Raw genomic sequence first — 15,993 nt, 5'->3', positions numbered from 1 at the left:
ATAACCCGGGCATCCCCTGTATATAATTATATATGTACAGCCGGTATAACCCGGGCATCTCCTGTATATAATTATATATGTACAGCCGGTATAACCCGGGCATCCCCTGTATATAATTATATATGTACAGCTGGTATAACCTGGGCATTTCCTGTATATAATTATATATGTACAGCCGGTATAACCTGGGCATCTCCTGTATATAATTATATATGTACAGCCGGTATAACCCGGGCATCTCCTGTATATAATTATATATGTACAGCTGGTATAACCCGGGCATCTCCTGTATATAATTATATATGTACAGCTGGTATAACCCGGGCATCTCCTGTATATAATTATATATGTACAGCCGGTATAACCTGGACATCTCCTGTATATAATTATATATGTACAGCTGGTATAACCTGGGCATCTCCTGTATATAATTATATATGTACAGCTGGTATAACCCGGGCATCTCCTGTATATAATTATATATGTACAGCCGGTATAACCTGGGCATCTCCTGTATATAATTATATATGTACAGCTGGTATAACCTGGGCATCCCCTGTATAATTATATATGTACAGCTGGTATAACCTGGGCATCTCCTGTATATAATTATATATGTACAGCTGGTATAACCTGGGCATCTCCTGTATATAATTATATATGTACAGCCGGTATAACCTGGGCATCTCCTGTATATAATTATATATGTACAGCCGGTATAACCTGGGCATCTCCTGTATATAATTATATATGTACAGCTTTTATAACCTGGGCATCTCCTGTATATAATTATATATGTACAGCTGATATAACCCGGGCATCTCCTGTATATAATTATATATGTACAGCTGGTATAACCTGGGCATCTCCTGTATATAATTATATATGTACAGCTGGTATAACCTGGGCATCTCCTGTATATAATTATATATGTACAGCTGGTATAACCTGGGCATCCCCTGTATAATTATATATGTACAGCTGGTATAACCTGGGCATCTCCTGTATATAATTATATATGTACAGCCGGTATAACCTGGGCATTTCCTGTATATAATTATATATGTACAGCTGGTATAACCTGGGCATCCCCTGTATAATTATATATGTACAGCTGGTATAACCTGGGCATCTCCTGTATATAATTATATATGTACAGCCGGTATAACCTGGGCATCTCCTGTATATAATTATATATGTACAGCCGGTATAACCTGGGCATTTCCTGTATATAATTATATATGTACAGCTGGTATAACCCGGGCATCTCCTGTATATAATTATATATGTACAGCCGGTATAACCTGGGCATCTCCTGTATATAATTATATATGTACAGCCGGTATAACCTGGGCATCTCCTGTATATAATTATATATGTACAGCTGGTATAACCTGACCATCTCCTGTATATAATTATATATGTACAGCTGGTATAACCTGGGCATCTCCTGTATATAATTATATATGTACAGCTGGTATAACCTGGGCATCTCCTGTTCATAATTATATATGTACAGCCTGTATAACCTGGGCATCTCCTGTATATAATTATATATGTACAGCCGGTATAACCTGGGCATCTCCTGTATATAATTATATATGTACAGCCGGTATAACCTGGGCATCACCTGTATATAATTATATATGTACAGCCGGTATAACTGTACAGCTGGTATAACCTGGGCATCTCCTGTATATAATTATATATGTACAGCCGGTATAACCTGGACATCTCCTGTATATAATTATATATGTACAGCTGGTATAACCCGGGCATCTCCTGTATATAATTATATATGTACAGCTGGTATAACCTGGGCATCTCCTGTTCATAATTATATATGTACAGCTGGTATAACCTGGGTATCTCCTGTATATAATTATATATGTACAGCTGGTATAACCTGGGCATCTCCTGTTCATAATTATATATGTACAGCTGGTATAACCTGGGCATCTCCTGTATATAATTATATATGTACAGCCTGTATAAACTGGGCATCTCCTGTATATAATTATATATGTACAGCTTTTATAACCTGGGCATCTCCTGTATATAATTATATATGTACAGCTGATATAACCCGGGCATCTCCTGTATATAATTATATATGTACAGCTGGTATAACCTGGGCATCTCCTGTATATAATTATATATGTACAGCTGGTATAACCTGGGCATCCCCTGTATAATTATATATGTACAGCTGGTATAACCTGGGCATCTCCTGTATATAATTATATATGTACAGCCGGTATAACCTGGGCATCTCCTGTATATAATTATATATGTACAGCCGGTATAACCTGGGCATCTCCTGTATATAATTATATATGTACAGCCGGTATAACCTGGCCATCTCCTGTATATAATTATATATGTACAGCTGGTATAACCTGGGCATCTCCTGTATATAATTATATATGTACAGCTGGTATAACCTGGGCATCTCCTGTATATAATTATATATGTACAGCTGGTATAACCTGGGTATCTCCTGTATATAATTATATATGTACAGCTGGTATAACCTGGGCATCCCCTGTATATAATTATATATGTACAGCCGGTATAACCTGGACATCTCCTGTATATAATTATATATGTACAGCCGGTATAACCTGGCCATCTCCTGTATATAATTATATATGTAGAGCTGGTATAACCTGGGCATCTCCTGTATATAATTATATATGTACAGCTGGTATAACCTGGGCATTTCCTGTATATAATTATATATGTACAGCCGGTATAACCCGGGCATCTCCTGTATATAATTATATATGTACAGCCGGTATAACCTGGGCATCTCCTGTATATAATTATATATGTACAGCCGGTATAACCTGGCCATCTCCTGTATATAATTATATATGTACAGCCGGTATAACCTGGGCATCTCCTGTATATAATTATATATGTACAGCCGGTATAACCTGGGCATCTCCTGTATATAATTATATATGTACAGACGGTATAACCCGGGCATCTCCTGTATATAATTATATATGTACAGCCTGTATAACCTGGCCATCTCCTGTGTATAATTATATATGTACAGCCGGTATAACCTGGGCATCTCCTGTATATAATTATATATGTACAGCCGGTATAACCCGGGCATCTCCTGTATATAATTATATATTTACAGCTGGTATAACCCGGGCATCTCCTGTATATAATTATATATGTACAGCCGGTATAACCCGGGCATCTCCTGTATATAATTATATATGTACAGCTGGTATAACCCGGACATCTCCTGTATATAATTATATATGTACAGCTGGTATAACCTGGGCATCTCCTGTATATAATTATATATGTACAGCCGGTATAACCCGGGCATTTCCTGTATATAATTATATATGTACAGCTGGTATAACCCGGGCATCTCCTGTATATAATTATATATGTACAGCCGGTATAACCTGGGCATCTCCTGTATATAATTATATATGTACAGCTGGTATAACCTGGGTATCTCCTGTATATAATTATATATGTACAGCTGGTATAACCCGGGCATCTCCTGTATATAATTATATATGTACAGCCGGTATAACCTGGGCATCCCCTGTATATAATTATATATGTACGGCCGGTATAACCCGGACATCTCCTGTATATAATTATATATGTACGGCCGGTATAACCCGGGCATCTCCTGTATATAATTATATATGTACGGCCGGTATAACCTGGACATCTCCTGTATATAATTATATATGTACGGCCGGTATAACCTGGACATCTCCTGTATATAATTATACATGTACGGCCGGTATAACCTGGACATCTCCTGTATATAATTATACATGTACGGCCGGTATAACCTGGGCATCTCCTGTATATAATTATATATGTACAGCTGGTATAACCTGGGCATCTCCTGTATATAATTATATATGTACAGCCGGTATAACCCGGGCATCTCCTGTATATAATTATATATGTACAGCCGGTATAACCCGGGCATCTCCTGTATATAATTATATATGTACAGCCGGTATAACCCGGGCATCTCCTGTATATAATTATATATGTACAGCCGGTATAACCTGGGCATTTCCTGTATATAATTATATATGTACAGCCGGTATAACCTGGGCATTTCCTGTATATAATTATATATGTACAGCCGGTATAACCTGGGCATTTCCTGTATATAATTATATATGTACAGCCGGTATAACCTGGGCATCTCCTGTATATAATTATATATGTACAGCTGGTATAACCTGGGCATCTCCTGTATATAATTATATATGTACAGCCGGTATAACCCGGGCATCTCCTGTATATAATTATATATGTACAGCCGGTATAACCTGGGCATTTCCTGTATATAATTATATATGTACAGCCGGTATAACCTGGGCATTTCCTGTATATAATTATATATGTACAGCCGGTATAACCTGGGCATTTCCTGTATATAATTATATATGTACAGCCGGTATAACCTGGGCATCTCCTGTATATAATTATATATGAACAGCTGGTATAACCTGGGCATCTCCTGTATATAATTATATATGTACAGCCGGTATAACCTGGGCATCTCCTGTATATAATTATATATGTACAGCTGGTATAACCTGGACATCTCCTGTATATAATTATATATGTACAGCTGGTATAACCCGGGCATCTCCTGTATATAATTATATATGTACAGCCGGTATAACCTGGGCATCTCCTGTATATAATTATATATGTACAGCCGGTATAGCCTGGCCATCTCCTGTATATAATTATATATGTACAGCTGGTATAACCCGGGCATCTCCTGTATATAATTATATATGTACAGCCGGTATGACCCGGGCATCTCCTGTATATAATTATATATGTACAGCCGGTATAACCTGGGCATCTCCTGTATATAATTATATATGTACAGCCGGTATAACCCGGGCATCTCCTGTATATAATTATATATGTACAGCCGGTATAACCCGGGCATCTCCTGTATATAATTATATATGTAGGGCCGGTATAACCTGGGTAATAATCCCTGTCCGCGCCGCTCTCTCCGCAGGTGTAATCTGCCTCCTCTGGGCAGGGATTACAGTCTGGATGTGGGGCTGAAGACGCAGCTGGTGACGGTGAACCCCTCCATTATAGATCAGAGGTAGGTTGTCCCCTGTAATATTGGGGCACAGCTCGGGGGTAAGGAGGGGGGGGGGCGGCAGTTTCCTTTTATGGTTTTGGGTTCACATCTGGTGTGAGGGGTCTCTGCAGCCGGAGCAGCAGAGGAAGAGTCTGCAGGACGTGGGAGGGGGGACAGGAAGGGGCCTACAGGGTCAAGAAAGGGTCATAGGAGAGGAGACTGGAGGGGGCCGGGGGTGTCAGGAATAACCCCCTCCACTACGGGGGGAGGGGGGGGACCCTCAATATAGTGCATCCGAACCATCACTGTACATATGATATGTCCCCCCACTGTGTGTCCCCTCCACTGTACCCACTTACTATACACCTTCTGTTCCTCCTACTGTATAGCTCCTGTGTGTCCCCCCTCCCTCCAGTGTGTGCCTCCTGTGTCCCCCCCCCCTCCAGTGTGTGGCTCCTGTGTCCCCCCCAGTGTGTCCCCCCCAGTGTATGGCTCCTGTGTCCCTCCCAGTGTGTGCCTCCTGTGTCCCCCCCCCCTCCAGTGTGTGGCTCCTGTGTCCCCCCCCAGTGTGTCCCCCCCAGTGTATGGCTCCTGTGTCCCTCCCAGTGTGTGGCTCCGGTGTCCCCCCCCAGTGTGTGGCTCCTGTGTCCCTCCCAGTGTGTGGCTCCGGTGTCCCCCCCCAGTGTGTGGCTCCTGTGTCCCCCCCAGTGTATGGCTCCTGTGTCCCTCCCAGTGTGTGGCTCCGGTGTCCCCCCCCAGTGTGTGGCTCCTGTGTCCCTCCCAGTGTGTGGCTCCGGTGTCCCCCCCCAGTGTGTGGCTCCTGTGTCCCCCCCAGTGTATGGCTCCTGTGTCCCTCCCAGTGTGTGGCTCCGGTGTCCCCCCCCAGTGTGTGGCTCCTGTGTCCCCCCCAGTGTATGGCTCCTGTGTCCCTCCCAGTGTGTGGCTCCGGTGTCCCCCCCCAGTGTGTGGCTCCTGTGTCCCTCCCAGTGTGTGGCTCCTGTGTCCCCCCCAGTGTATGGCTCCTGTGTCCCCCCCAGTGTATGGCTCCTGTGTCCCCCCCAGTGTGGCTCCTGTGTCCCCCCCAGTGTGTGGCTCCTGTGTCCCCCCCAGTGTGTGGCTCCTGTGTCCCCCCCAGTGTGTGGCTCCTGTGTCCCCCCCCAGTGTGTGGCTCCTGTGTCCCCCCCAGTGTGTGGCTCCTGTGTCCCCCCCAGTGTGTGGCTCCTGTGTCCCCCCCAGTGTGTGGCTCCTGTGTCCCCCCCAGTGTGTGGCTCCTGTGTCCCCCCCAGTGTGTGGCTCCTGTGTCCCCCCCAGTGTGTGGCTCCTGTGTCCCCCCCAGTGTGTGGCTCCTGTGTCCCCCCCCAGTGTGTGGCTCCTGTGTCCCCCCCGCAGTGTGTGGCTCCGGTGTCCCCCCCCAGTGTGTGGCTCCGGTGTCCCCCCCCCCAGTGTGTGGCTCCTGTGTCCCCCCCCAGTGTGTGGCTCCTGTGTCCCCCCCCCCCAGTGTGTGGCTCCTGTGTCCCCCCCCCCCAGTGTGTGGCTCCTGTGTCCCCCCCCAGTGTGTGGCTCCTGTGTCCCCCCCCAGTGTGTGGCTCCTGTGTCCCCCCCCAGTGTGTGGCTCCTGTGTCCCCCCCCCAGTGTGTGGCTCCTGTGTCCCCCCCCAGTGTGTGGCTCCTGTGTCCCCCCCCAGTGTGTGGCTCCTGTGTCCCCCCCCAGTGTGTGGCTCGTGTGTCCCCCCCCAGTGTGTGGCTCGTGTGTCCCCCCCCAGTGTGTGGCTCGTGTGTCCCCCCCCCAGTGTGTGGCTCGTGTGTCCCCCCCCAGTGTATGGCTCGTGTGTCCCCCCCAGTGTATGGCTCGTGTGTCCCCCCCAGTGTACGGCTCGTGTGTCCCCCCCAGTGTACGGCTCCTGTGTCCCCCCCCAGTGTACGGCTCCGGTGTCATCAATTACATTTATAGTGAAGTTTTCCGGCGCCGACTATCGGTGGCTGATCAGAGCGAGCAGTAAGGTGACACCAGACGCGGGGGGGCCGGGGAGCGCGGGCGATCGGGGGTCACCGGGCGGCTGCGGTGTCATCATTATAATGGAGGAAGATCGAGGATCCCGATAACTGGTCTGTGCACAGAGAACCGAGAGGCAGAGCGGCAGTGCCCCGCTATAACATAGGTAATATAACGAGGAGCAGCCCCCTGCAGAGAGGTCCTGGAGAGCGGCAGTGCCCCGCTATAACATAGGTAATATAACGAGGAGCAGCCCCCTGCAGAGAGGTCCTGGAGAGCGGCAGTGCCCCGCTATAACATAGGTAATATAACGAGGAGCAGCCCCCTGCAGAGAGGTCCTGGAGAGCGGCAGTGCCCCGCTATAACATAGGTGATATATAACGAGGAGCAGCCCCCTGCAGAGAGGTCCTGGAGAGCGGCAGTGCCCCGCTATAACATAGGTAGTATATAACGAGGAGCAGCCCCTGCAGAGAGGTCCTGGAGAGCGGCAGTGCCCCGCTATAACATAGGTAGTATATAACGAGGAGCAGCCCCTGCAGAGAGGTCCTGGAGAGCGGCAGTGCCCCGCTATAACATAGGTAATATAACGAGGAGCAGCCCCTGCAGAGAGGTCCTGGAGAGCGGCAGTGCCCCGCTATAACATAGGTAATATAACGAGGAGCAGCCCCCTGCAGAGAGGTCCTGGAGAGCGGCAGTGCCCCGCTATAACATAGGTAATATAACGAGGAGCAGCCCCCTGCAGAGAGGTCCTGGAGAGCGGCAGTGCCCCGCTATAACATAGGTAATATAACGAGGAGCAGCCCCTGCAGAGAGGTCCTGGAGAGCGGCAGTGCCCCGCTATAACATAGGTAATATAACGAGGAGCAGCCCCCTGCAGAGAGGTCCTGGAGAGCGGCAGTGCCCCGCTATAACATAGGTAATATAACGAGGAGCAGCCCCCTGCAGAGAGGTCCTGGAGAGCGGCAGTGCCCCGCTATAACATAGGTAGTATATAACGAGGAGCAGCCCCTGCAGAGAGGTCCTGGAGAGCGGCAGTGCCCCGCTATAACATAGGTAATATAACGAGGAGCAGCCCCCTGCAGAGAGGTCCTGGAGAGCGGCAGTGCCCCGCTATAACATAGGTAATATAACGAGGAGCAGCCCCTGCAGAGAGGTCCTGGAGAGCGGCAGTGCCCCGCTATAACATAGGTAATATATAACGAGGAGCAGCCCCCTGCAGAGAGGTCCTGGAGAGCGGCAGTGCCCCGCTATAACATAGGTAATATAACGAGGAGCAGCCCCCCGCAGAGAGGTCCTGGAGAGCGGCAGTGCCCCGCTATAACATAGGTAATATATAACGAGGAGCAGCCCCCTGCAGAGAGGTCCTGGAGAGCGGCAGTGCCCCGCTATAACATAGGTAATATATAACGAGGAGCAGCCCCCTGCAGAGAGGTCCTGGAGAGCGGCAGTGCCCCGCTATAACATAGGTAAAATAACGAGGAGCAGCCCCCTGCAGACAGGTCCTGGAGAGCGGCAGTGCCCCGCTATAACATAGGTAATATATAACGAGGAGCAGCCCCCTGCAGAGAGGTCCTGGAGAGCGGCAGTGCCCCGCTATAACATAGGTAATATAACGAGGAGCAGCCCCCTGCAGAGAGGTCCTGGAGAGCGGCAGTGCCCCGCTATAACATAGGTAATATAACGAGGAGCAGCCCCCTGCAGAGAGGTCCTGGAGAGCGGCAGTGCCCCGCTACAACATGGGTAATATAACGAGGAGCAGCCCCCTGCAGAGAGGTCCTGGAGAGCGTCAGTGCCCCGATATAATATAGGTAATATAACGAGGAGCAGCCCCCACCGGTGTGTAGCCCCCTGCAGAGAGCTCCTGGAGAGCGGCAGTGCCCTGATATAACATGGGTAATACATTTTTGGCATTGGTGGAGAGGCCCCTTTTCTTTATGCCCTTTTCTTTGTGCAACGGTCCCTCCTCAGGGCCCTTCCGGTTGTGGCCCCTGTTCTCTGCCATGTGAAGGATGACCCCCACTGGTTGTGGCCCCTGATCTGTGCCATATATAGGATGACCGTCCGCCGTTTGTGGCCCCTGCTCTATGCCATGTGTAGGATGACCCGTTGCCGGTTGTGGCCCCTGTTCTATGCCATGTGTAGGATGACCCGTTGCCGGTTGTGGCCTCTGCTCTATGCCATGTGTAGGATGACCCGTTGCCGGTTGTGGCCCCTGCTCTGTGCCGTGTATAGGATGACCCGTTGCCGGTTGTGGCCCCTACTCTATGCCTTGTGTAGGATGACCCTGATCTTGCCGGTTGTGGCCCCTGCTCTCTGCCATGTGTATGATGACCCGTTGCCAGTTGTGGCCCCTGCTCTCTGCCATGTGTAGGATAACCCGTTGCCATTTGTGGCCCCTGCTCTATGCCATGTGTAGGATGACTCCCCCCCACCCCCCTGCCAGTTGTGGCCCCTGCTCTTTGCCATGTATAGGATGAGCCCCCCGCCGGTTGTAGCCTTTGTTCTATGCCATGTGTAGGATGACCCGTTGCCGGTGTGGCCTTTGCTCTCTGCCATGTGTAGGATGACCCGTTGCCGGTTGTGGCCCCTACTCTATGCCTTGTGTAGGATGACCCGTTGCCGTTTGTGGCCCCTACTCTATGCCATGTGTAGGATGACCCGTTGCCGGTTGTGGCCCCTGTTCTATGCCATGTGTAGGATGACCCGTTGCCGTTTGTGGCCCCTGCTCTATGCCATGTGTAGGATGACCCGTTGCCGTTTGTGGCCCCTACTCTATGCCATGTGTAGGATGACCCGTTGCCGGTTGTGGCCCCTGTTCTATGCCATGTGTAGGATGACCCGTTGCCGTTTGTGGCCCCTGCTCTATGCCATGTGTAGGATGACCCGTTGCCGGTTGTGGCCCCTGCTCTGTGCCGTGTATAGGATGACCCGTTGCCGGTTGTGGCCCCTACTCTATGCCTTGTGTAGGATGACCCTGATCTTGCCGGTTGTGGCCCCTGCTCTCTGCCATGTGTATGATGACCCGTTGCCAGTTGTGGCCCCTGCTCTCTGCCATGTGTAGGATGACCCGTTGCCAGTTGTGGCCCCTGTTCTATGCCATGTGTAGGATGACTCACCCCCCCCCCCCCTGCCAGTTGTGGCCCCTGCTCTTTGCCATGTATAGGATGACCCCCCCGCCGGTTGTGGCCTTTGCTCTCTGCCACGTGTAGGATGACCCGTTGCCGGTGTGGCCTTTGCTCTCTGCCACGTGTAGGATGACCCGTTGCCGGTGTGGCCTTTGCTCTCTGCCACGTGTAGGATGACCCGTTGCCGGTGTGGCCCCTGCTCTCTGCCATGTGCAGGATGACCCCCCCCCCCCCACTGCCAGTTGTGGCCCCTGCTCTGTGCCATGTGTAGGATGACCCGTTACTGGTTGTGGCCCCTGATCTATGCCATGTGTTGGATGGCCTCTCACCGGTTGTGGCCTCTGCTCTCTGCCCCATAGGGGGCTCACTTCCATCTGTAGGATGACCCGTTGCCGATTGTGGCCCCTGTTCTATGCCATGTGTAGGATGACCCGTTGCCGTTTGTGGCCCCTGCTCTATGCCATGTGTAGGATGACCCGTTGCCGGTTGTGGCCCCTGCTCTGTGCCGTGTATAGGATGACCCGTTGCCGGTTGTGGCCCCTACTCTATGCCTTGTGTAGGATGACCCTGATCTTGCCGGTTGTGGCCCCTGCTCTCTGCCATGTGTATGATGACCCGTTGCCAGTTGTGGCCCCTGCTCTCTGCCATGTGTAGGATGACCCGTTGCCAGTTGTGGCCCCTGCTCTCTGCCATGTGTAGGATGACCCGTTGCCAGTTGTGGCCCCTGCTCTATGCCATGTGTAGGATGACTCACCCCCCCCCCCCCCTGCCAGTTGTGGCCCCTGCTCTTTGCCATGTATAGGATGACCCCCCCCCGCCGGTTGTGGCCTTTGCTCTCTGCCACGTGTAGGATGACCCGTTGCCGGTGTGGCCCCTGCTCTCTGCCATGTGCAGGATGACCCCCCCCCACTGCCAGTTGTGGCCCCTGCTCTGTGCCATGTGTAGGATGACCCGTTACTGGTTGTGGCCCCTGATCTATGCCATGTGTTGGATGGCCTCTCACCGGTTGTGGCCTCTGCTCTCTGCCCCATAGGGGGCTCACTTCCATCTGTAGGATGACCCCTGCCAGTTGTGGCCCCTGCTCTATGCCTTGTGTAGGATGACCTCCCATCGGTTGTGGCCCCTACTCTATGCCTTGTGTAGGATGACCCTGATCTTGCCGGTTGTGGCCTTTGCTCTATGCCATGTGTAGGATGACCCGTTGCCGGTTGTGGCTCCTGCTCTCTGCCATGTGTAGGATGACCTGTTGCCAGTTGTGGCCCCTGCTCTCTGCCATGTGTAGGATGACCCTGACCTTGCCGGTTGTGGCCTTTGCTCTATGCCATGTGTAGAATGACCCGTTGCCGGTTTTGGCCCCTGCTGTGTGCCATGTGCAGGATGGCCTCCCACCGGTTGTGGCCCCTGCACTCTGCCATGTGTAGGATGACTCCCCCCACCCCCCCCCCCCCTGCCAGTTGTGGCCCCTGCACTCTGCCATGTGTAGGATGACTCCTCCCCGCCAGTTGTGGCCCCTGCTCTTTGCCATGTATAGGATGACCCCCCTCCCTGACAGTTGTGGCCCCTGCACTCTGCCATGTGTAGGATGACTCCCCCACCCCCCTGCCAGTTGTGGCCCCTGCTCTTTGCCATGTATAGGATGACCCCCCCCGCCGGTTGTGGCCTTTGCTCTCTTCCATGTGTAGGATGAGCCGTTGCCGGTGTGGCCCCTGCTCTCTGCCATGTGCAGGATGACCCCCCCCCCCCCACTGCCAGTTGTGGCCCCTGATCTATGCCATCTGTAGGATGGCCTCTCACCGGTTGTGGCCCCTGCTCTGTGCCATGTGCAGGATGACCCGTTACCGGTTGTGGCCCCTGATCTATGCCATGTGTTGGATGGCCTCTCACCGGTTGTGGCCTCTGCTCTCTGCCCCATAGGGGGCTCACTTCCATCTGTAGGATGACCCCTGCCAGTTGTGGCCCCTGCTCTATGCCTTGTGTAGGATGACCTCCCATCGGTTGTGGCCTCTGATCTATGCCATCTGTAGGATGGCCTCTCACCGGTTGTGGCCCCTGATCTATGCCATCTGTAGGATGGCCTCTCAGCGGTTGTGGCCCCTGATCTATGCCTTGTGTAGGATGACCTCCCATCGGTTGTGGCCTCTGATCTATGCCATCTGTAGGATGGCCTCTCAGCGGTTGTGGCCCCTGATCTATGCCTTGTGTAGGATGACCCGTTGCCAGTTGTGGCCCCTGCTCTATGCCTTGTGTAGGATGGCCTCTCACCGGTTGTGGCCCCTGATCTATGCCATCTGTAGGATGGCCTCTCACCGGTTGTGGCCCCTGATCTATGCCTTGTGTAGGATGACCCGTTACCGGTTGTGGCCCCTGATCTATGCCATCTGTAGGATGGCCTCTCACCGGTTGTGGCCCCTGCTCTGTGCCATGTGCAGGATGACCCATTACCGGTTGTGGCCCCTGATCTATGCCATGTGTTGGATGGCCTCTCACCGGTTGTGGCCTCTCCTCTCTGCCCCATAGGGGGCTCACTTCCATCTGTAGGATGACCCCCCTGCGCTTGTCCCCGTCTGACCTCCTTTCCCTCTTTTCCAGGTTCCAGAACCTTCTGTGGTCCCGGAAGTCATTTGTGGAGAGTCTGAAGATCTACAAGTCAAGCTTTGTCTACATGCCGGCATTCTCCATGCGCCACGGTACCGAGCCGTCTCTGCGGGTCTACTACACCCTCGCCGATTTTAGCGCCAACCAGTCCGTCCTGTTCGCCAACCCCAACTTCCTGCGCAACGTCGGCAAATTCTGGAAGACCAAGGGCGTCCACTCCAAGCGCCTGTCCACCGGCCTCTTCATGGTGAGCGCCGCCTTGAGCCTGTGCGAGGAGGTGACCGTCTACGGCTTCTGGCCCTTCCAGATAGACCTGAATGGGAGTCCCATCCGGCACCACTACTACGACGACGTGCCGCCGCTCCGCGGCTTCCACTCCATGCCGGAGGAGTTCCTGCAGCTGTGGTTACTACACAAGTTGGGGATCCTGCGGGTGCAGCTGGGACAGTGTCACCCCGAGGAGCCGCACTGACCGGTGTGGACACCGCCAGGCCCCTGCACCCCAAGATGGCTGCACTGGATGGAGCCACTGGTGACTGAAGTGCCAAATCCCTGTCCCCCCGAGCCGGTGCCGAGCTCCTGGGAACCATAGGAGGTTTTATCTTTTTTTTTGGCTGCTGATGTAGATTGTTTGAGAAATGAATGTAGAATTTTTTAAAGAAAAAAGTGCAGATGTAAATGCTCGGCACCGGCAAACTCCTGGCACCAGCAAAGGCCCAGAACCGCGAGCTGCCGCCACCAGCAAAGGCCCAGAACTGTCCTATTCCTGGCACCAGCGAGCGCCCTGACCCGGCGACTTCCTGGCACCAGCGGGTGCCCTGACCCGGCGACTTCCTGGCACCAGCGGGTGCCCTGACCCGCCGACTTCCTGGCACCAGCGGGTGCCCTGAACCGGCAACTTCCTGGCACCAGCGGGTGCCCTGAACCGGCAACTTCCTGGCACCAGCGGGTGCCCTGAACCGGCGACTTCCTGGCACCAGCGGGTGCCCTGAACCGGCGACTTCCTGGCACCAGCAGGTGCCTAGAACCGGCGACTTCCTGGCACCAGCGGGTGCCTAGAACCGGCAACTTCCTGGCACCAGCGGGCACCCTGAACTGGCGACCTCCTGGCACCGAGTGACCAGAACCAGTGACTTCTTGGCACCAGCGAGCGCCCTGAACCGGCGACTTCCTGGCACCAGCGGGCACCCTGAACCGGCGACTTCCTGGCACCGAGTGACCAGAACCAGTGACTTTTTGGCACCAGCGAGCGCCCTGAACTGGCGACTCCCTGGCACCAGCGAGTGCCCCATAACCAGCTTTTTCTATTTCTTACCGATGCCAGGACATTGCTTTGCCGGGCGTCAGCGCAGCTGATAATTGTTCCGCCTTTTGCACATGGCGGGTGTCTGCGAGGAGCGCGGGCGCTGCATGTGGCCATCTCCGCACTCGCCGCGGTTCCCCTGATTGTCCCCTGCACGTCTGCATCCGTGTCCTCTGCATGTCTGTGTGACGATTGTGAATGGGGAGAAGATGTGAAGGATTTCAGGGATTTGTTGCGCTGCACCTCGTTTCCTCCGCGTGCCGCCTAGTGAATTGGCGCCGGCGCACCCGGTGACCATTGTTTTTTACGTTGCACACAGTGGCTCGTGGTTACCACGAGGATTGATACATTGTAATCTCTCCAGGTCCACGCTCTCACAGAATGGCGCCCGGTCCGCTAGCGCTAACAAGCATAGCCGTCAGCTCTGCGGTGTGACGCCGCCGGTCTCCCATCAGGTTCATTTTCTCCAGCAGCACAAGGAGCTCGTACGTCTTGATTACGGCACATGATTTGTATTACGCAGCATGACGATATATTCCGGCGCTATTCTTACCAGACTGTAGAAGCTCGCGTCCGTCCTGCAATAAGCACACTACTGTCCAGCCGGAGGAGCCGCCGCCACGTGCCACGGCATCGAGAGGAATAAAATGTGAATTCATTATCTACCCTGAATGTGAAATCTGTGATGTCCGCTCTAAACAGTCAGTATGGAGGCCACTGATTGCACTGGTCCTGAGTTACCGCCTGTCACGGGGTCCTTCTCCCATATCGCACAATCAACAGAGCGGGAGATGGGTGACAATCCGAGAAATATTTATTCCAAGCAAATCAAACTGTCCATAAAATAATCCACCACACAGAGGGTAAAATTGTCCAGAAACACGAATATAGTCCAGTAAACGATAAATGTTACGCGGATCAGTCACACTCCTCCAGCAGGCCTTCTCCAGGGAAATCATGGTTTCTCACAGTCTCCCTGCGGTGCTGGACGTAGCCTCAGCTTCTCCCTCAGAGGATCAATCTTGCTTCTTCTCTCTTGTAAGTCTCACCCAGAATGACAATCTCCCAGGTAAGCAGAGAGTTTAGGTGGATCCCAGGCCCCCTCCCCCAGAATTAGGGACAGAAGCACTGCAGGGGGTGATTAACCTGCAGACAGGACAATGTACACAGAATGGACAGAGCACCACACCTAAAATACGAACCTACACAACTCACAATATCACACACCATCACAACCTATTAAATAATCCACCACACAGAGGGTAAAGTAGTCCAGTAATCGGATAAATGTCCTGGGGATCAGTCACAATCATCCAGCAGTCCTTCTCCAGGAAAATTGGGGTTTCTCATTGGCTTTCTGGGGTGCTGCCTGTAGCCACAGCTTCTCTTTCTCAACTAGACTGAATGATTTCCAGGTAAGCAGAAAGAGTGGGTGGACCTAGGGACAGAAGCACTGCAGGGGGTGATTAACCTGCAGACAGGACAATGTACATAAAATGGACAGAGCACCACACCTAAAATACGAACCTACACAAAACTATACACAACCCCCCATATTCCACCATCACAACTTCCCCCTCCTTCTTAGGCTAGTTTCTCACATCCTTCTTTTCGCCGGTTTGGCGGATGCGGAGCACTCCAGGACAGTGTATACAGTACAATGGCAACTTCCGGGTCATGACATGATGTGACCGGAGCTTGTCGCGCTGCCATTGTACTGTATACACTATACTGGAGTGCTCCGCATCCGCCAAACCAGCGAAAAGAAGGATGTGTGACACTGGCCTTCATAAGTGAGTACACCATGAGGCCTACACAGACCTCCGGCCACCTCACTGAAGTCCATGTGGCTCAGCTGT

At 52.2% G+C, this 15,993-nt stretch overlaps 1 protein-coding gene across 2 annotated transcripts in view; it reads left to right on the top strand.

Annotated features, from left to right (window-relative positions):
- ST8SIA1 (ST8 alpha-N-acetyl-neuraminide alpha-2,8-sialyltransferase 1) overlaps positions 1–14,799 on the top strand; it is a 104,959-nt gene extending 90,160 nt beyond the window's left edge. For both annotated transcript variants that reach the window (XM_075343502.1, XM_075343501.1), the window contains exons 4-5: positions 5,048–5,140; positions 12,826–14,799. In XM_075343502.1, coding sequence (XP_075199617.1) covers positions 5,048–5,140; positions 12,826–13,303 — 571 coding nt within the window. In that variant the 3' untranslated portion in view covers positions 13,304–14,799. The remainder of the gene's footprint in view (positions 1–5,047; positions 5,141–12,825) is intronic.
- Positions 14,800–15,993: the final 1,194 nt, after the last annotated feature.

This window comes from Anomaloglossus baeobatrachus, chromosome 4 (genome assembly GCF_048569485.1).
Source record: "Anomaloglossus baeobatrachus isolate aAnoBae1 chromosome 4, aAnoBae1.hap1, whole genome shotgun sequence".
Lineage (NCBI taxonomy): Eukaryota > Metazoa > Chordata > Amphibia > Anura > Aromobatidae > Anomaloglossus > Anomaloglossus baeobatrachus.
The sequence above is the reverse complement of the archived record's forward strand: the minus strand, read 5'-3'. Positions and strand labels throughout refer to the sequence as shown.